Source organism: Apodemus sylvaticus, chromosome 1 (assembly GCF_947179515.1).
Source record: "Apodemus sylvaticus chromosome 1, mApoSyl1.1, whole genome shotgun sequence".
Lineage (NCBI taxonomy): Eukaryota > Metazoa > Chordata > Mammalia > Rodentia > Muridae > Apodemus > Apodemus sylvaticus.
Genome location: NC_067472.1, coordinates 57,272,559 through 57,291,849, shown reverse-complemented (window position 1 = coordinate 57,291,849; position 19,291 = coordinate 57,272,559). Strand labels below are relative to the sequence as shown.

General features: G+C 54.9%; 2 protein-coding genes across 2 annotated transcripts; both read left to right on the top strand.

Moving 5' to 3' along the window:
* The first annotated feature begins 885 nt into the window (after positions 1-885).
* Map3k11 (mitogen-activated protein kinase kinase kinase 11) lies at positions 886-14,081 on the top strand. Its single transcript, XM_052192318.1, has 10 exons — positions 886-2,129; positions 6,506-6,686; positions 6,849-6,997; positions 7,085-7,260; positions 7,360-7,603; positions 8,043-8,156; positions 8,717-8,852; positions 8,936-9,027; positions 11,960-12,340; positions 13,222-14,081. Exons 1-10 carry the CDS (start codon positions 1,388-1,390, stop codon positions 13,557-13,559), a joined length of 2,553 nt encoding a protein of 850 aa, XP_052048278.1. The 5' UTR covers positions 886-1,387; the 3' UTR covers positions 13,560-14,081.
* A 2,192-nt stretch (positions 14,082-16,273) lies between these two features.
* On the top strand, positions 16,274-18,933 carry Kcnk7 (potassium two pore domain channel subfamily K member 7). The gene is made up of 3 exons (XM_052192388.1): positions 16,274-16,592; positions 17,941-18,339; positions 18,565-18,933. Exons 1-3 carry the CDS (start codon positions 16,274-16,276, stop codon positions 18,795-18,797), a joined length of 951 nt encoding a protein of 316 aa, XP_052048348.1. The 3' UTR covers positions 18,798-18,933.
* The last annotated feature ends 358 nt before the right edge of the window (positions 18,934-19,291 follow it).

The window sequence follows — 19,291 nt, the reverse complement described above, 5'->3', positions numbered from 1 at the left end:
GGGGAAAACCTGGAAGCTGGGACTCCACGGCTGCTTCCAGTTTGCGTTACCGGGTCACACCCCCGACTTGGGCCACCTCTCCTAGTGCAAGACCGTAAATCATGGTCGTCACTTGGCTTACGCCTCTACTTCCGGGTCAGAGCTTAGCCGAAACAGAAAGGGATCCTGATCAGACCTGAGTAGTCGAACAGGATGACATCGGCTTTCTTAAAGTGACAGACACAAGACAAGTGATGAACTAACGAAGAGGTTGTTGAAGGCCCTTCAACTCTGATTCCAGAAAAAGTTCTGAACAACAGTTTCAGGGTTTTGCCTCTTGGAAAAAGGCAAAGGACACGAAAAAGTGGATTGCCTCTCAGGTGAAAGGAAGATAATTTTAAATGGTTCCAAGAGCTTCAAGTGTAAGCCAATTCCGAAGTTCCAAACTTCTCTATTCACATCCCCTTCTAGCACTAAAAAGCAGAGCATCTTGTTATTTCATATATGAAAAGAACGAAGCTTAAAGAGTTGTGCAACTTTGTAGCCAAGACCAGATTTGGGTTTTGAGGCAATCACAAGGATGGTTTTGCTGATGAGAATTTAGACACAAGGATTCTTCTCTTCTGTCTTTGCAGAGATCCACTTCAACCCTGAGCAGCGGAGCACCTAACGTAAGGCTTCGAGCTGTGATGGTGCGTTTGGGGGCGGGGGAGGCGGGAGGAACTGCCGTGCCCGCCTTCTACCTCTCTTGGCCAATCTCCCCGGGAACTCCAGTGCACAGCTGCCGGGAGCCTCCGGGAGGGGAGCGGTGCAACCCGCCCGCGTCATCTGATGCTGTTTCCTGCAGGAGGGAGAAGAGCGGAAAAAAGTGAAACTCCACCCTCCACCTCTGCCTCCCGCCCCCGGGGCCAAAGTACAAAGGGAGGAGGAAGAAGGGAACAGGGGTCGGAGCTGTCGGGGCCAAAGGCACTAGCCCGAAAAGAGATAGCTTCGGCTCAATCGGGGACCTTTCTCTTACCACTTGTGCCTGAAGACAACAACCGAGTCCAGGCGCTGACCCTGGCAGGCCCCACCTTACAGTAGGCGGGCGCTGGAGCCAGGTTCCCAGGACGATTTCGGGACTGAGGGACTCTCTGCTGCTCCACTTCAGCCATGGTGAGGCGCCGGAGGCCAGTGGGCCCCACCCCTCCAGCCTGACCACACTGCCCTTGGTGCCCTCCTCCAGAAGCCCGAGATGCGGGGGGCCGGGAGGCGACACTCCTGGCTCCCCAGAGAGGCGTGGGTCTGGGGCTGAGGGCCAGGGCCCGGATGCCCAGGTTCTGGCACTAGGGCCTCACAAGCCAGCGGGGGTGGATACCACGGGCACCCGAAGAAGGTCCCCCACACATTCCAACGCCGGCTCCCTGCCATGGAGCCCTTGAAGAACCTCTTCCTCAAGAGCCCGCTGGGGTCATGGAATGGCAGTGGCAGTGGGGGCGGCGGGGGTACTGGTGGAGTCCGGCCGGAGGGGTCCCCAAAGGCAACAGCAGCTTATGCCAATCCTGTCTGGACAGCCCTGTTCGACTATGAGCCCAATGGGCAGGACGAACTCGCCCTGAGGAAGGGCGACCGTGTGGAAGTGCTGTCCAGGGATGCAGCTATCTCTGGAGATGAGGGCTGGTGGGCGGGCCAGGTGGGTGGCCAGGTGGGCATTTTTCCATCCAACTATGTATCTCGGGGTGGAGGCCCACCCCCCTGTGAGGTGGCCAGCTTCCAGGAGCTGCGACTGGAGGAGGTGATCGGCATCGGTGGCTTCGGCAAGGTCTACCGCGGCAGCTGGCGAGGGGAGCTGGTGGCTGTGAAGGCTGCCCGACAGGACCCTGATGAGGACATCAGTGTAACAGCTGAGAGTGTTCGGCAGGAGGCGCGGCTCTTTGCTATGCTGGCTCATCCCAACATCATTGCCCTCAAAGCTGTGTGCCTGGAGGAGCCCAACCTATGCCTTGTGATGGAGTATGCAGCTGGTGGGCCTCTTAGCCGAGCCCTGGCTGGTCGGCGTGTGCCCCCCCATGTGCTGGTCAACTGGGCCGTCCAGATTGCCCGAGGGATGCATTACCTGCACTGTGAGGCTCTAGTGCCTGTGATCCACCGAGACCTGAAGTCCAACAACAGTGAGTTTCAAGGGGCATGAGGCAGGGGGATGGGGAGCTAGGAGCATCACCCAGCCAAGGCCCAGCGCACACATCTCCCATCTCAGCTAAGCCTAGTTAAGTAGATGCTGGAGTCCCAAGCTCCTTCCTGAGAGGAGTATTAGACAGCCAGGGACTACCCATGGCCTACCAGTGAACCCAAAACGGGAATCCCAGGGCCCTGGCAGAGTTCTGCCTCTGTCCCAAAAGTCCCTGGTCCCAGCCTTTACCTGAAGTTTTGACAAGGTTTTGAAAACTGGGCTCTTTCAGGTAGGCCTTCAGCACCCTAATTTACCATGGCCACCACCTCAGAGAAGTCTCCTGGAAGCTGCCACTCTAGTCTCCCCATCCCCAAAAGTTATAAACATGGTATTACTGCTCTCCCTTTCCCTGAGGCAGCTCCTTCAGGACACAGGCCTTAGAAGGGAAGACCCTCTTCCCTGCCTGGCCAAGGCTGGTCTATCCCAGTCTTTCCTGACTACATGTTCTCCAGCTGATTACTTTAACTCAGAACCTCAGTCTCAGCCTTCCTAGGATGGGAACAGTGAGGCCAGGGCTGCATAAGGACCTTCTGAAGCCCTGACCCAGGGTGCCCAGCCAGCAGTGGGTCCCCAGCCAGGGACACAGGAGAGTCCATCTCTCACGATTTCGGACTCCCATTCGCTGCCTGTCATAGGCCCAGGAAAAAATTGGTGACAGGTTCAGACAGTTTCCTGAAGTGGGCAGCCTTCAAGCCAGTCCAAACCAGGCAGCACTTAGTGAAGCACTTGCTTGGGTGGGTGTCTGGGCAGGGCCTGACCACAGTGCAGGCTCAGAGGCAGTGTCCAGCAATGTGGAGACACCAGGACCCAGGTCTGCTGGAGCAGAGGGCACGGACTGGGGACAGTAGTGGAAGCAGTGCTCCAAGGATGGCTGGAGAAGAACGTAGAGATTCTTAGGAGCGTCAGCACAGACATTTGGAGCCTCCTGGCCTTGGCTACTGTCAAACGGGCTGGAGGAAAACAGCAGCAGAACCAGGGAGAGCCAATTCCTTGCCAGTTGAGCACCCGCTATCATCTAAGAGCAGAATGGGTGGGCCCGAGGCATATAGGGGCCCACCCATGCTCCCTCCATAGCCTGGGGGGATTCCCCGAAGGCCCAGGGGGTGGGGGCTCCTGTCTTCTGTTTTTCCTCCCTTCTCTTTCCAGAAAAAAATGGAACAATAGTCCAGGCCCCTGCGCCCCACCCTCCACACGGCTTCCTGTGTTTCCTGCTGCCCCTGGGCTGGCTTCCTGCCCCAGCTCCAGCCCTCTTCCCTCCCTGGCCCAGCTGCCTGCAAGGGAGGAAAGAGCTGGGGGTGGAGGGGTTTCGGGAGAGGAAGGAGCCAGGGATTGCTCCCCCCCGCCCCCCAGGCCCTAGTTCCCCTGTTCCCCTCAGAGCCTGGGTGGTGGTGAAGGGCAGACAAGGTGCCCTCACCCTCTGAGCCTGGCGTCCCAACTTCACAGACCCAGTCCTAGGTCCGAGTTGCTGTCTGTGGGATTGGGGTGGGGGGAGTCCCTGAGCTTGGGGGGGGGGGTCAGGCAGGAAACAATGGCATGATTTTCCTGGACAATGGGGGCCTTGTGAGGAAGCCTGGCTGGGAGAAGGGGGAATTCTCCAGGCCCACGAGTCACAGGACGGACCAGCCAGCCCGGCCTGGACCTGACCTCCCCCAATTTGCCCCCAAAGAACACCCCCCCCCCAAGTTGGCCCAGGCCTCCTAGAAAGGAGAAGTAGGGACCAAGAGAGGAAAGCGGAAGAGGTGTGAGCTAGCCTGGCTACTCCCTAGCCTGACAAAGGCCAGGAGGGGGTGGGGACAGTAAGGAGCTGCCCCACGCTTTGGGCTCTCCAGCCTCTCTTGGTGGCCCCTGACCTCCCATGCCCAGGGTCTCCATCAAACATCACAACAATAACTTAGGTTTTGAGGAATTCAGGACCCAGGCAGGATGCACAACAACTGGAGGAAGATCTGAGGATGCAGAGGTGAGGAGCTGGCGAAAACCAGAGTGCAGACAGGGAGATGGCAGCGTGGCTGTAGACAAAGGCCTGAGACACTGAACTGCTGCCTCTTACCAGAATTAAGATTCTACAACCAAAAAAGAAGCAGGTTGGCTCCCTGCCTGAAAACACGATGCAGAGTGTGCTCTGCTTGTCTGTGGCACCCGTGTGTGCTGGAGACCAGGCTAGAGGCAGGAACCCGTCCTCAGTGGAGGGTGGGTCCTGGCTCCAGAGAACCTGTGCCCGCTCCCCATCCTGCCCCAGCCTGTTGTGGTTCCTCCGGAGATGAGCTTGCACAGGCCTAACAACGGGTCCCTGCTGCCTTTGGCAGGCTGACCTGGGGCTGGAGGCGGAAGCTAGGATTTGGGTGGAGAGCAATAGTGGGCGCACGGGCTCTCTGTGCCGAAAGACATTGAGAACGGTTCTGCCACACGGCAGGCCCAGGTTAAAGGCTTCTCAATGTGAATGTGTGAACTGATCTAAGACTGTAGACAACCTGTGAGGTTCCTTTGTCGTCATCCTCTGCCTTACCTGAGCCAGACTCAGTCACAGTGCAGGAGTGGGCGGAGTCAACACCATTCTCTGAACTGGGAGAAACTGAACGGAAGTCTGCCAGGAGTAGGGCATAAGAAAAGCCACGCAGAGTGTGCTGACAGGAGGCAGAGTGTGTCACTGCGGTCTTGCCTAGAGCTCCAGGTTTAAAAGGTGCCACATGAGAGGCAGCCCAGAAGTGTGAGAATCTGAGCTCTGAAGAGTACCAGAACTGAAGCAGCTGAGAGTGGGAGGGCCCTCAGGGAAACAGAGTCACACAGAAGAGGCTGTGGGAATGAGTGGTGTCTGGGGGTTGGGCTGTAATGCCAAATCACCCGTGAAATGGGTTCTGGCTTCAGGCCTTCTAAGATAAATCCTAGTGTGATTCCTCCTCCAAGAAGCCCTCCCTGGCTCACCTGGCCACATAGGTGCCCTCCTCCGCTTCCTCACACTCAGTACCCGCCCTGCCCCACTGCAGGCCTGACTGATGTCCCATGTAAGAGAGCTGGCGGGGGGAGGGGGGGAGCTGCCACACGCTCAAAGCAGAAGGCACTGTGTACTACAAACAGGCCTTTGAGGAGTCTGACTTTGTTCCTGCTGCTCATGTGAACTGTTTTTATCCTGCCAAGAGATTTTAGTTTTTCGAGACAGGGTTTCTCTGTGTAGCCCTAGCTGTCCTGGACTCACTCTGTAGACCAGGCTGGCCTCGAACTCAGAAATCTGCCTGCCAAGAGATTTCTAAGATGTTGCCTCTCTTGTCCTGAGAGTGGTAGCCATACTTGGGACAAAGCTGAACACGCCTGCCAAGTGTGAGCAGACCTTCACTCTCCCTCTCTCTTTACACCCAACTCCTGCTGTAGACACCTTCTGAAGTCTTCTGCTCTGAGAGGCTGTGACAGTCACAGTTCTGTGACCTCTAGGAGGAGGTCTTCACTCGTTAAGGGCTTCCCTCCTGTTCCCTAGCTGAAGTTCGGATTCATACTCCTGCCTCAGCAACTCAGCAAAGTGACTAGACACTCCCGGCGTCCTCTCTCCTCTCTCCTCTCTCCTCTCTCCTCTCCTCTCCCCTCCTCTCCCCTCCCTCCCCCCCTCTCTCTGTATGTGTCTTTCAAGACAGGATTTCTCTGTGTAGCCCTGGCTGTCCTAAAACTCTATTTGTAAATCAGGCTGACCTTGAACCTTGAGTTTCTCTGTGTAACCCTGGCTGTCCTAAAACTTTATTTGTAGATCAGGCTGGCCTTGAACCTTGAACTCAGAGATCCACCTGCCTCTGCCTCCTGAGTGCTGGGATTAAAGGAATGTGCCATCATGCCTTGCTCAAGTTTCTCTTGAAAGCAGCGCCACCAACACTGAAAACCTACCACGTTACAGTTTTTATTCCATTCCATGTTAGGAGAAGGCTAGAACATTAGCTTTGAAGCCATAGGCTGAATAGAATCTCTATTCACTGTGATCTTGATCATTTCCCTGCTATTTCCTCACCTGTAATATGATAATTCGTGGTTTTGTTTGTTTCATTTGGTTTAGTTTGTCTTAGTTAGAACTAAGTGTAAAAAATTGGCCTCTAGTACTCAGAAAGGCAGCAACTTAGTAATTTCTTGCCAGTAAAGATGTGCCAGTTGGTGCTTGAGTAGTTAAGATCCGCCCTTCCCCATCCCCAGCTGTGAACTTCTCAAGGCAGATCCTTACCGCCACCGCCACCAGTGTGCTTAGTACCTGGCCAGGACCATCAGGTGCACCCGCTCCACACTCCTCTCCGAGCCCTGTTCGTGCTCCTTTACACCCCATGATCCTGCTCCTCTCCTCCCCAGTTCTGCTGCTGCAGCCCATTGAGGGTGACGACATGGAGCATAAGACCCTGAAGATTACTGACTTTGGCCTCGCCCGAGAGTGGCACAAAACCACCCAGATGAGCGCCGCGGGCACCTACGCTTGGATGGCGCCTGAGGTTATCAAGGCCTCCACCTTCTCAAAGGGCAGCGACGTCTGGAGGTACAGCCTGAGTTGAGACTGGGCAGTGTGGGCCTACAGAGGGCGAGAAGAACCACTCAAGACCAGGGGTGGTAATGAAGACAGGCTGAAGCCAGCACCCCCAAACCATTTCATTCCTCCTTGCTTTGAGGTGAACCTTCAAATCTCTTGTCTCCCCTACAGCTTTGGGGTGCTGCTGTGGGAACTGCTGACTGGAGAGGTGCCTTACCGTGGCATCGACTGCCTTGCAGTAGCCTATGGTGTGGCCGTAAACAAGTTAACATTACCCATCCCATCCACCTGCCCTGAGCCCTTCGCACAACTCATGGCTGGTAAGAGGGTAGGGCTGCGGAGGTGAGGGGCAGAACACCCTGGGCCCAGACACAAATACTCACAGACCTCATATCCTGCCTCATTAGACTGCTGGGCACAGGACCCCCACCGCAGGCCCGACTTCGCCTCCATCCTACAGCAGTTGGAAGCTCTAGAGGCGCAGGTGCTGCGGGAGATGCCACGGGACTCCTTCCATTCCATGCAGGAGGGCTGGAAACGCGAGATCCAGGGCCTCTTTGATGAGCTGAGGGCCAAGGAAAAGGTGGGAAGAGTGGGGGACACAAGATGGGGTAGAGAATAAGGTGGGAGGTCCGGATCAATGCCCAGCTGACTCCACCTCCTTCATTCTCCCGGAGCCTAGGAACTACTGAGTCGCGAGGAGGAGCTGACGCGTGCTGCCCGCGAGCAGCGGTCCCAGGCGGAGCAGCTGCGACGGCGCGAGCACCTGCTGGCGCAGTGGGAGCTGGAGGTGTTCGAGCGCGAGCTGACGCTGCTGCTGCAGCAGGTGGACCGAGAACGGCCGCACGTGCGCCGCCGCCGCGGCACCTTCAAGCGGAGCAAGCTCCGGGCTAGAGACGGCGGAGAACGCATCAGCATGCCTCTGGGTAAGGGGCGGGGCTCCGGGACGCCTCTCTGCCATTGGCTGTTGGCGCCAGGTGTGTGATCGCGCTTGAGTGCCCGTTTAGCCTTTTGGTGTCTTGAGCTGCTGGAATAAGGAGGGGCTTGTTTGGGGGCTGGGATTTTCTTTTCCGTCTCTGGGCGGGTCCTGACAGATATTTGCATGTCGGGCTGCCATTGGTGCACCGAAGAGTTCTGAGGGTGGGGCCGGCCTGCCCACACTGTAAACTTATTTTTCTACCAGTTTGTGCTGCTGATGGGGGCCAACCACTCGGCTGTCTTTACTGAAAGCCTTGAGACTGAAATGTCGTGAAGCGCCGCCAGGCACACAGCTACTGTTGCCCCTGTGGGAGAGACCTAGGAGCCTCCTAAGGGTCCCTGTGGTTTTGAGTGCATCCTTAAAACCTTTCCTTTCCCAAATCCCAGATTTTAAACACCGCATCACTGTGCAGGCCTCTCCTGGCCTTGACCGGAGGAGAAACGTGTTCGAGGTCGGGGCTGGGGACTCGCCCACCTTCCCTCGGTTCCGAGCCATCCAGTGTAAGGAGCTTGCACTGCCTTGCCTTCCCCAGAACCCCTAGACTTCCCTGATGTCTAGAGACGGATCTTCCTTCCCTCGCCATCCCGTACCCTAGTCCTCACTACCCTGCTTCCAGGCTTCCCTCCCCTTTATCTAGACTTTTACCTTTAAGTTCCCTCCAAAAACAATACCCCTCAAGTGATTGTATCATATCATGCTTCTGGGTTTTTTGTTTTGCTTTTTAGACAGGGTCTCAACTTCATAGCCGTGACCAGCTTGGAACTTAGAGATCTACCTAAGTGCCAGAATTAAAGGCCTGTGCCATCACACCTGGTCATATATTCTTTATTTTCCTGAATGCTTTGCAAATATTAACTCAGTAGTTTTAGTGGATTACTGAGTGTTGGTAAGAAATGCAAAAAGAGTAATTTGCCACATGGTCAGTAAGTGGCAAAGCAAATCATCCAAACGTTCTCATTGCTAGGCCAGGACCTAGTTCCACCTAAGCCCACCCCACCCACCCATCCTAGCTGTGAGGATGTAGGACAAGGATCGACTCTGACCTGTGGTGTTCTCTTAGTGGAACCTGCAGAATCAGGCCAGACTTGGGGTCGCCAGTCCCCTAGACGTCTTGAAGATTCAAGCAATGGAGAGAAGCGTGCTTGCTGGGCCTGGGGTCCCAGTTCCCCCAAGCCTGGGGAGGCCCAGAATGGGAGGTAAGAACCTCAGTGTCCCACACTCCTGTCTTAGGGCTCTGCTCTTTAGAGCCCCAAGACTCACAAGCATGCTCCCTCTCCAGGAGAAGGTCCCGCATGGATGAAGCCACGTGGTACCTAGATTCAGAGGACTCATCCCCCTTAGGCTCTCCTTCTACACCCCCAGCACTCAACGGTGAGTAAGGAACTTGGTCAGATCTTGCTGAATTCTTTCTGGGGGCACTAGGGGAGACTGAGCCAGCAGGCAGAGGTGCCTTAAACACTCATGACAAGAGGACTAAAGCTGAGGCCGCACAGTAGAGCCCAGGTCACCGGGTCTGGCCCCCAGGCCTACAGAAGCAGACTGACCTGAGGCCTCAGCCTCGGGGCTGCTAGAGACTAGTCCTCCTGTTGAGTGTTTTTAGGACCCTGTGCAGCACTGTACCCCCCAAGAGGCTCTGGAAAGGACAAGAAACAGGGAATGGTTTCTTCCATTGGTATCCAGAAGAGGGGGCCGTGCTAATGGCTTCCACAGTGCTTTTCACAATCCCTTCTGGAGAGCCCATGGGGGGCCAAGAGGATAAGGAGACAGGAAGAAACGCAGAACCCTCATCTGCATTCTGGGGTGCTCGGGACTGGTCTGTTCTCTGTGATGATAACAGCCTCACCGGGAGGGAGACAACATGTCTGACCCCCGAGTGAGGAGCCATTATTCTCCCCATCTTAGGTATAGAAGGTGAGGCTAGAAGAGGGGAGGAAGCTACCTCAGGCCCTAGTTAAGGACTCAAACCAGAGAAGACATGGCTCCGCATCCTTAGTGGGCTTCCAGGGAGGCTTTCCTTCTGTACAGACTGCTTAGGCTCCACACCAGCAGGGTGAGGACCCAACCTACCTCCACGTCACCCAGTCTCCACACCAACCTAGACCATGTTCAGGGGTCCCAGCCCTGTACTGCTGCCCACAGCACAGTATAGGCCCTAGACCAGTGCTTTCCAACCTGTCAGTCACGACATCTTTGGGGGTCGAGCCACCCTTTCACAGGGATCCCCTCAGGCCTTTGGAAAACACAGATGTTTGCATTATGACTTGTGGCAGAAACAAAATGACAGTTATGAAGTAACAGTGGAAATGATTTAAGGTTGTGGGTCACCACAACACAAGGAATTATACTAAAGTGTCACAGTGTAACAGTTGGAACCACTGCCCTAGAATCTACTTTAATGGCTCTTGGGCTGGAGGCCTGTTCACCAAACCATTTAGCTGTGCTGCTTGCACCCACGCACAGCCATCGCCCCCACCTGCTGGTTTCTGTAACAGTTACAGCTACCATTTATTAGCTTTCTCCTATATGCCAAGTATATGTCATCATTGGCTCATTTTTACAGAGGAGAAAACTGAGGCACAGAGAGGTTAGGTGGTTCACTGTAGGGGACTGGCAGAACCAGGATTTGAACCAGGGTTGAACTGAACCAGAGGCAGGCCCTTTAGCTTCCCTCTACTAAGATTTTTTTTTTAATTATTTTATTTTATATATATGTATGTATGTTTTCTCTGAATGTGTGTTTGAACACTGTATGTGCGCATTGCCTGTGGAAACCAGGAGAGGGCATCACATTCCCTGGAACCGAAGTTACAGATGCCTGTGAGCCACCGTGCGGGTGCTGGGAACTGAACCCAGGTCCTCTGGAAGAGCAGCCTGTGTTCTTAACCACTGAGCCATCTCTCCAGCTCCCACGTTCTGCTCCAGCAGCTGTAGTCCACCATTGGCTGTCGTATGTGGGGTGACCTGAAAAGGGATCGTATCTGTTCTCAAATGTAGCAGGTCAGAGGACCAAAGGAGAATCCAGGGCCTGTGAACCCAGCCCTTGACCGTGTCCTGCCAGGCCTTCCGGCCATGCCACCCCTGAGGTCCCAGAAGAAGAGACACAAGACTTAGATCCCACACCTCTCCAGCTGGTCCCTCATCTTGAGATAGTACCACCAGCCCAGCCTAGGTGCTGACCAAGCGTGTGTTCCCAGCCCAAGCCCGTACTCTTGCTGCCACATGACCCAACCTTCCAAATACCCATAGTCAAGGTCCGGGGTCTCACAGAGCATGCGTAGACCACTAGTAGGGCTTGCTCGCCCTCTCCCAGATAGAGACTCTGGCCCTTGGGAACCTGACCACTGTGATTTGCTCTTAGGCAGCCTACAGTCCACCTGCACTGACACGAAATTGCCTGAAGGGCATTGCCAGGAGCCACTCACCAACCCTCAGCACCTTGGAAGCAAATTTGCTTCATCTCCAGGTCAAGCCTCTCACACTAGCATCATCTCCTCAGCAGCAGGGTTGCTAACTCAGACATTCAGCATGCTTAGAGACAACTTTAAGTTCTAGGCAAGTTACCTTGGACAAGTCACTTAACTTTAGGGGCGTTGCAGCTGCCCCCAGGGACCGCCACTCACCCGCTGGGTCCCAGGCTCCACTCTCACTTTCTTCTGTCATTTTTCTTTTTCTTCTTTTAATACTTTTAGATTATTTTTTTACATTTTTATTATTAATCTGTTCCAGGGGATCCATGCCCTCTTCTCACCTCTGTAAGCTCCAGGCATGGGTGGTAGTATGCAGACACACATGTAGGCAAAAGTAGTTATACAAATAAATTACTTTTTTAAAAAGAGGGTTCCCTGAACCGACAGAACTCCAAGCTAATTCCTGCTCCGAGCAGAAGCTCACAGTCCCCAGCCAACCCAGAACTCCAGACTGGTCAGCTGTGCCTGGCAGAAGGAAGGGAAGGGCAGAAGGGATTAGAGCAGGAAGGACTTTGAAAACATGCAGTGAGGGACTGTCAGGACAGCTGCCTGGGAGGTCCAAAGAGCGCCTGAGTGTGCGGTGGAGGCCGGGGACCCTTGCAGACTCTTACACAGGACCGTGAACAAGCCTGACAGGGGAAGGCTCTTGAAGGAGTCACAGCTACTGGGGTGCAGAGGGCTGTTGTGCTTTTGGAGAATTGTCTTCTGCAGCTGCTTCCGGGCTTTGCTCCTGATAGTTACCCCGCGCCAGACCTTCTGTTCTTGTTCTAAAGCCGCCCAGGATACTCACAGGCAGACATGCTAACCTCACACTAAGCTGTGTCACTGATACTCAGGTAATCCTCCAAGGCCTAGCCCCGAACCAGAGGAGCCACGGCGGTCCGGGCCCACAGAGCGGGGCAGTAGCTCTGGGACGCCTAAACTGATCCAACGTGCGTTGCTACGGGGGACCGCTCTGCTGGCCTCCCTGGGCCTTGGCCGAGACCTGCAGCCTCCAGGAGGCCTGAGCCGTGACCGTGGGGAGTCCCCGACAACATCACCCCCTGCACAGACGCCCTCACCCTGCCCACCTGAGCTGCCCTCCACCCCGCTCATCCGCCTCTCACAAACAACACCTGATGCCCGTGGCCCACCCACCCCTGGACCCTTATTGCTAGACCTAGGCGTTCCCTCTGGCCAGCCATCAGCCAAGAGCCCTCGGCGGGAAGAGACACGTGGTGAGTGACCAACCCTAAGACTGGTGGGGATATAGAGGCCATCGGGGAAGGAAGGAATGGCTAGGGATTCAGGACCACAGGCAGCGGCTGGGTGCCCAAACCAGATTCTTAGGCTCTGTGGCAGTTGGTAGAGCTCTAGGTTCAGCTGTAAAATAGGGACATCTCCCTAATGGTGGCAGACTGCTATTGATTGGTTGGGCTAGGTACTATAACCATTCTGTATAGAAGTTATTACATTAAACTATAATCTGTGAATGAAGCATTCTTATGCACAGTTCTTAGATGAAGTTGTTTGTTTCACTGTTTGAAGCAAAGTCTCCCTATGTAGCCCAGACTGGGTTCAAGTCCCAGTCCTCCTGTCTCAGCATCTCAGGTTCCAATATAACAGGCATGTTCCACCATGCCAGGCTAGATGAGAAATTAACTTACTTTTACATGTATTTGTCTGTTGGGGCGGGGAGGGGGGCGGGAAACATGCCACATGCAAACATGGATGGATTTCAGGAGTCAGGTCTTCCTCCACCGCCTGGGTGCCAGGGTTTGAACTCAGGTAGTTAGTCTTGGCCACAAGCCCCTGTAACTGCTAAGCTGTCTCGCCAGCTTAGATGAAGAAATAGAAGGCGCACAGAGCATACAGATGCAAAGGCTTGGGGTTCTTACAGCTAGTAAGTCACCAAAGCGAGGCAGGTCGAAGACAGCCTGGCCCTGAAACGGTAATGCGCAGACACACACATCACAGAACATAAAGAGCGTTAGAAGCCATGAGGCAATCACATAACTCACTGAAATCTAGACGCTCAGGCAAGAGCAGGGCAGTTGTTCCAAAGGACATCTAAGAATTAGTGGGTGCCTAACCATGTACCCCTTTTATACCCCCATAGGAAGAACCGTTTCACCCCCACCAGGAATATCACGCTCTGCTCCGGGCACCCCGGGCACCCCTCGCTCACCACCGTTGGGCCTCATCAGTCGACCTCGGCCCTCACCACTCCGTAGCCGCATTGACCCATGGAGCTTCGTTTCAGCCGGGCCGCGGCCTTCCCCCCTGCCCTCTCCGCAGCCTGCACCCCGACGGGCACCGTGGACCTTATTCCCAGACTCAGATCCCTTCTGGGACTCCCCACCTGCCAACCCCTTCCGGGGAGGCTCCCAGGACTGCAGGACGCAGACCAAAGATGTGGGTGCTCAGGCCCCCTGGGCGCCAGAAGCAGGGCCCTGAGCGGGCCAGACCACGCCCCCACGCTCCACCTGCCTCAGATGAGGCCTAGCGAACACTGGAAGAGGGACCAGGAGCCTCCGTGGCCACTATGGTTCCCCCCAGGGACCCTGACCCTTTGGGGATCAGGAACACTACACTGCACAGAAAGCCTTCACACTGGATGGGGGCGACACCCCACATGCCTACAAACTGTAGGTCCCCCCGCCCCGACTTACCTGCCCCACCGGGGCCTGACACTGTACCTAGCTGGTTAGGAGGACCAGAGCCTGTCTCAGGGAATTGCCCCAGGAGTGGTGCAGGGACGAGGAGGTCCAGGGGAAGGAGCCGACCTCAGGTGTCACCAGCACTTTTGACCAAGTCCTGTTACTGTGGCCCCTGTCTCCAAGGACTAGGTCCTGGACCCCCTGCCCTGGAGGTTATTGGAGCCGGGGCTCTCGGGGTGCCTTTCTACTGCCCCAGCCAAGGTGGGAGCCTTGGCCTGGGCCAACGAAGCCAAATAAACTTGTAAGCTGTCTCCCCAAATGTAATCTGTCCCCTTTCTTGGAGGTAATCTGGTGTCGTCTTCATGCCCCTAAAACGAAAAAAAGCCTGAGGCAAAGCTAGGATGCCTGTGCCACACCCCTCTGCTAGGACCAAGCCCATCCCAGCCAGCTTCTCACCAGTGCCAGGCGGCGGCCACTCTACAGTTTTACTTGAGCCATTTCTACCACTCAAGTGATGCTTTGCCCACATGTTCTCTGTTGCTGTGTGTGTGTGTGTGTGTGTGTGTGTGTGTGTCCCTGCCTGCCTTCTGGGCCCAGCTGCAATGTCATCTCTAGGAATCTTTCCCAGGATGTCTTCTCTCCACCCCAGGGAGATCACTCACCTGTAGCCCTCTGGGAAAAATCTCAAGGGTTTGCCCTGGTTCTGTCTCTAGTCCATACCCTGGATGTCAGTCAACCCGCCCACCGGGCAGCATGACGGCTTGACCTGGCCTCAAGGTTCCCACCCAATCAATGCTTTAGGGCAGCATTCTTCCATGGTTTATGAGTGATCCCCCAATTTACACAAGGTAGCTATTCCGGGTCTGCAGTCCAGTCAGGCAGAGAGGCCGGAGATCCCCAGCAAGAGCCAGAACAGGAAGTCAGAAGTATCACCTGTCCAAGTGCCCTTATGTCATGCTCTCCCCAACTGTGTCCATCTGAGTCCCACAGTCCCTCTCCCACCCCCTGCTTAGAGCACCACTGTCCCGCCCAACATGCCTCAGCATCCTCCGGAGCTCTTTGGTCTCCCTGTCCTTGTAGGCCTGTCTCCTCACGCCTGTCTCCTCACACCTGTCAGCTCACGCCTAGTCTCTGGCCACTGACTTCTTTGGTTTTTTTTGTTTTTTTGTTTCCCAAGACTTCTTTGGGTTTTTTGTTTTTTGTTTGTTTGTTTGTTTGTTTTGAGACAGGGTTTCTCTGTATAGCCCTGGCTGTCCTGGAACTCATTCTGTAGACCAGGCTGGCCTCGAAATCAGAAATCCACCTGCCTCTTCCTCCCAAGTGCTGGGATTAAAGGTGTGCGCCACCATTGCCCGGCTCCCTGATGTTATCTTTACATTTTTAGTTAATTTTATTTTAGACAGTCTTACTCTATCACAGCTGACTTGGAACTTGCTTTGTAGACTAGGTTAGCCTTGAACTCACAGAAATCTTGCCCTTCTGCCTCCCGAGTGCGGGGATTGAAGGCATGCACCATCACACTTGGCCCTATATTTTTTGTATAGATGGTTGTTTTACCACAGTGTGCCTGGTACACTTGTGCCAGGTGAAGGTTGTCGAACACCCTGGAAGTAGTCTCTGGCAGTCGTGAGCCACCATGTAGGTGCCAGGAATCGAACCCAGGTCCTCTGGACAAGCAGCAAGTGTTCTTGCAGCAGACTATCTTTCCAGTACCATAACTAGATTATTCTCTGGTTGAAATATTACTTCCACCAGGCTGCGTTGGCGCACGCCTTTAATCCCAGCACTTTGGAGGCAGAGGCAGGCGGATTTCTGAATTCGAGGCCAGCCTGGTCTACAGAGTGAGTTCCAGGACAGCCAGGGTGACACAGAGAAACTCTGTCTCGAAAAAACCAAAAAAAAAGAAAGGAAGGAAGGAAGGAAGGAAGGAAGGAAGGAAGAGAAAGAAAGAAAGAAAGAAAGAAAGAAAGAAAGAAAGAAAGAAAGAAAGAAAGAAAGAAAGAAAGAAAGAAAGAAAGAAAGAAAGAAAAAGATTACTTCCTTCAGAGTTTTCCTGGGAAGTTTGCCCTCCCTGCACAGACTGTTCCCTGGTGGTTTGTCAGCAGATTTCTTGTGGGAGCGCCAGGAAGGGACACCTGTGTCTGTCATCTTCCTTGGTGTTTGAATGAATGCTGTATAAGGGACTGAGGAGGTGAGACTTTGCGTGCGGTCCTGTGAGGCCCTCTCCAGGACTGAGGAGATGAGACTTTGCCTGTGGTCCTGTGAGGCCCTCTCCAGGCTTGGTTTTTCTCACCCAGTCTTCTTCTCCCCACAGTGTCTTCCTCCGCCCACCCCAGCTGCCATGTCTTGCCCCAGAAACTGGGCGTGCTGCGGCTCACCTCCCTCCATCCACATTCACTCTAGTCATCTCAGCCACCTACCCACGCAGCACCTCCCTCCAGCCACGCCCTTCGCAACCCCTCCCTCCCTGGTGCCTGCTCCCTCACCTTCCCAGACTCAGAGTGCCTTGCTATGAGGAGTCTGAAACCATGGGCCCGGTATCTGCTCCTGGTTACAGCCCACCTGCTGGCCATGGGCCTTGGGGCTGTGGTGCTTCAGGCCCTGGAGGGCCCTCCAGCTCTCCACCTCCAGGCCCAGCTCCAGGATGCGCTGGCTACCTTCCAGGCCGAGCACAGGGCCTGCTTGCCACCTGAGGCACTGGAGGAGCTGCTAGGTGCGGTCCTGAGGGCGCAGGCCCACGGAGTTTCCAGCCTGGGCAACGACTCAGAGACAAGCAACTGGGATCTGCCCTCAGCTCTGCTGTTCACTGCCAGCATCCTCACCACCACCGGTAGGCCACCACCAGCAGGCAGACCAGGAGGAGGACCCAAGAGCTACAGGGTGCAAGCCCTTCCCCCACCCCAAAGCTCCAGACTAACCTACGCTCTATCAGGCCTGACATCACAAGTGGGGCTCCCCACACAACACACCCCAACTGGTGCCTCCACTTAAGCTGCCAGGAGAGGTGTGGCCTTCGCAGCCCCACCCCTCAGCACTCTGGATCCAGCAGTGGAGCTGGGTCACATAGGCCCAAAGCCAGGCAAAGAATACATTGGGTGGGACAGACGCTCGGCTAGAGAGATGCTGTAGAAAACACAGCTTAGAGCCACCCCCAAGAGAAGCTGAGGAGAGGAAGTGGCGCTACACTCGGAGCCCTGTCAACAGGGTGCAGAAACAGGGTTAGTGAAATTCCTGGCTAGGAGAAGAGATATGCTTAGGCACAGAAATAGTCCTAGGGGTTTGGTTTTTTTTTTTTTTTTGGTTTTTCGAGACAGGGTTTCTCTGTGTAGCCCTAGCTGTCCTGGAACTCACTCTGTCACTCTGTAGACCAGGCTGGCCTCGAACTCAGAAATCCGCCTGCCTCTGCCTCCCAAGTGCTGGGATTACAGGTGTGTGCCACCACCGCCCGGCAGGGAAATATGTATTTCTAACTTTCTTTCCAGTTGGCTGGAGCAGGACGGAGCCTGTCCCTAAAGCACATGGCCGCTGTCCTCACAGCTCTTACCTCACTCCTGACTCCTGTGAGCTTTGGCGTTTGTAACCCATGGTCCCTGCTGACTTGTTCTCCCAGCATGCCCCACTCTCCTACCTCTCCCTTTCTTGCTCCTGTTTCTCTGGCTCTAGCTGCTGTCTCGTGCACGCATGCTGCCTCTTTTCAGAACATCTTGTTTCATTGCCAGCTTCCCTCGCCATAACCCAGAGCCCGGGCAGATACACATTTGGGGAAAGAAAGCAGATGGCCTAGCATGCCGCAGGTTGGCAATGATGTAGTCCAAAGAACCCAGGAAGCCAAGGTCAGGCTGGGGAGACACCCGCTGCAGGGCTACTGTCTCAAATGCACGAGACCCCCTACGTTCCATCTGAAGTGCAGAGGGAGAGGAAGGGTCTCGAAGCCAGAATGCCAGCTTTAAGTTGTTCCAGCTACAGAAGGCCTAGGGGATATGGCTTCAGGATTAGCTTTTCAGAAAAGACACCAGAAACCCAGCGAGGTTAGCCCACCACCCAGTGAGAGCGGACCCCAGCCTGAAGCTTTCACATCATCATCAAAAGGCAGACTTCTGTGGGAGGTGATAGAGAAAAAGTGACCGCCGTGGGCAGCGCACTCCAAAGCGCGCCGCCCTCTACTCTCTCTGTTCCAGGTTACGGCCGCATGGCCCCACTCTCCTCAGGTGGAAAGGCCTTCTGTGTGGTCTATGCGGCCCTTGGGCTGCCCGCCTCTCTAGCGCTTGTGGCTGCCCTGCGCCACTGCCTGCTGCCTGTGTTCAGCTCCCCAGGTGCCTGGGTAGCTGTTCGCTGGCAGCTGGCACCAGCCCAGGCTGCCCTGCTACGGGCAGCAGGACTGGGCCTCCTGGTGGCCTGTGTCTTCGTGCTGCTGCCAGCACTGGTGCTGTGGGGTATACAGGGTGACTGCAGCCTGCTAGAAGCCGTCTACTTCTGCTTTGGCTCACTCAGCACCATCGGCCTAGGAGACTTGCTGCCTGCCCACGGACGTGGCCTGCATCCAGCCCTTTATCACCTTGGGCAGTTTGCACTTCTTGGTGAGTCCAAAGAGAGGAGGGTAGAGGGGCCTGGACTACAACTCCCATAGACCACTAGGGACTGTAATTCACAAAGAGACCATACCTTAGGGCACAAAATGGGTGTTGTAGTCCAAAGAACACTGGGAGCCATGTTGAGAGTTGCCAAGTAGTGCCAGGGTGGACGGTCACACGGGAAGTGGGAGGGGGCATCCTGAGCTACCCCTACCACCTCTCCTTACCCAGGTTACTTGCTCCTGGGGCTCCTGGCCATGCTGTTAGCAGTAGAGACCTTCTCAGAGCTGCCACAGGTCCAGGCCATGGTGAAATTCTTTGGGCCCAGTGGCTCTACAACCGATGAAGACCAAGATGGCATCCTAGGCCAAGATGAGCTGGCTCTAAGCACCATGCCTCCTGACACCCCAGTTTTGGAAGGAACCATTTCAGCATCAGCATCAGAACAGACCCCAGCTTGCTGATCCAAATCAGGTGACAGGAATTCAGCTCAGTGGCGTTGGGGGGCCTTGAGCAAGAGGCCCCAAGGAGTGAAGAACACAGGAGGAAGGGGTTATGGGAATGACGATGTCACGGGATAATGTTAATTATAAAGATTAAATGGGCTGCTTAGCATGTACCAGGAGGCTTTGAGCTAATTCTTCCAGTCCTAGAGGGGGGAAAAGCTCAACTGTGAGTGTGTGTATGTCAACCAAAAAAACCTAGTGGGGGTGGCAGACTCAGGCATGGAGACATGGAGCATGTTTGGAGGTCAAAGGACAACTTTGGGGAGTTGGTTCACTCCTTTCACCTTCAGGCGGTCCCAGGAACTGAACTCAGATTCTCCAGCCTGCCCAACAATGTTTTTAATCTACTGAGCTATCTTTTTTTTTTTTTTTAAGATTTATTTATTTTATGTAAGTACATTGTAGCTGTCTTCACACACACCAGAAGAGGGCATCGGATCCCTTTACAGATG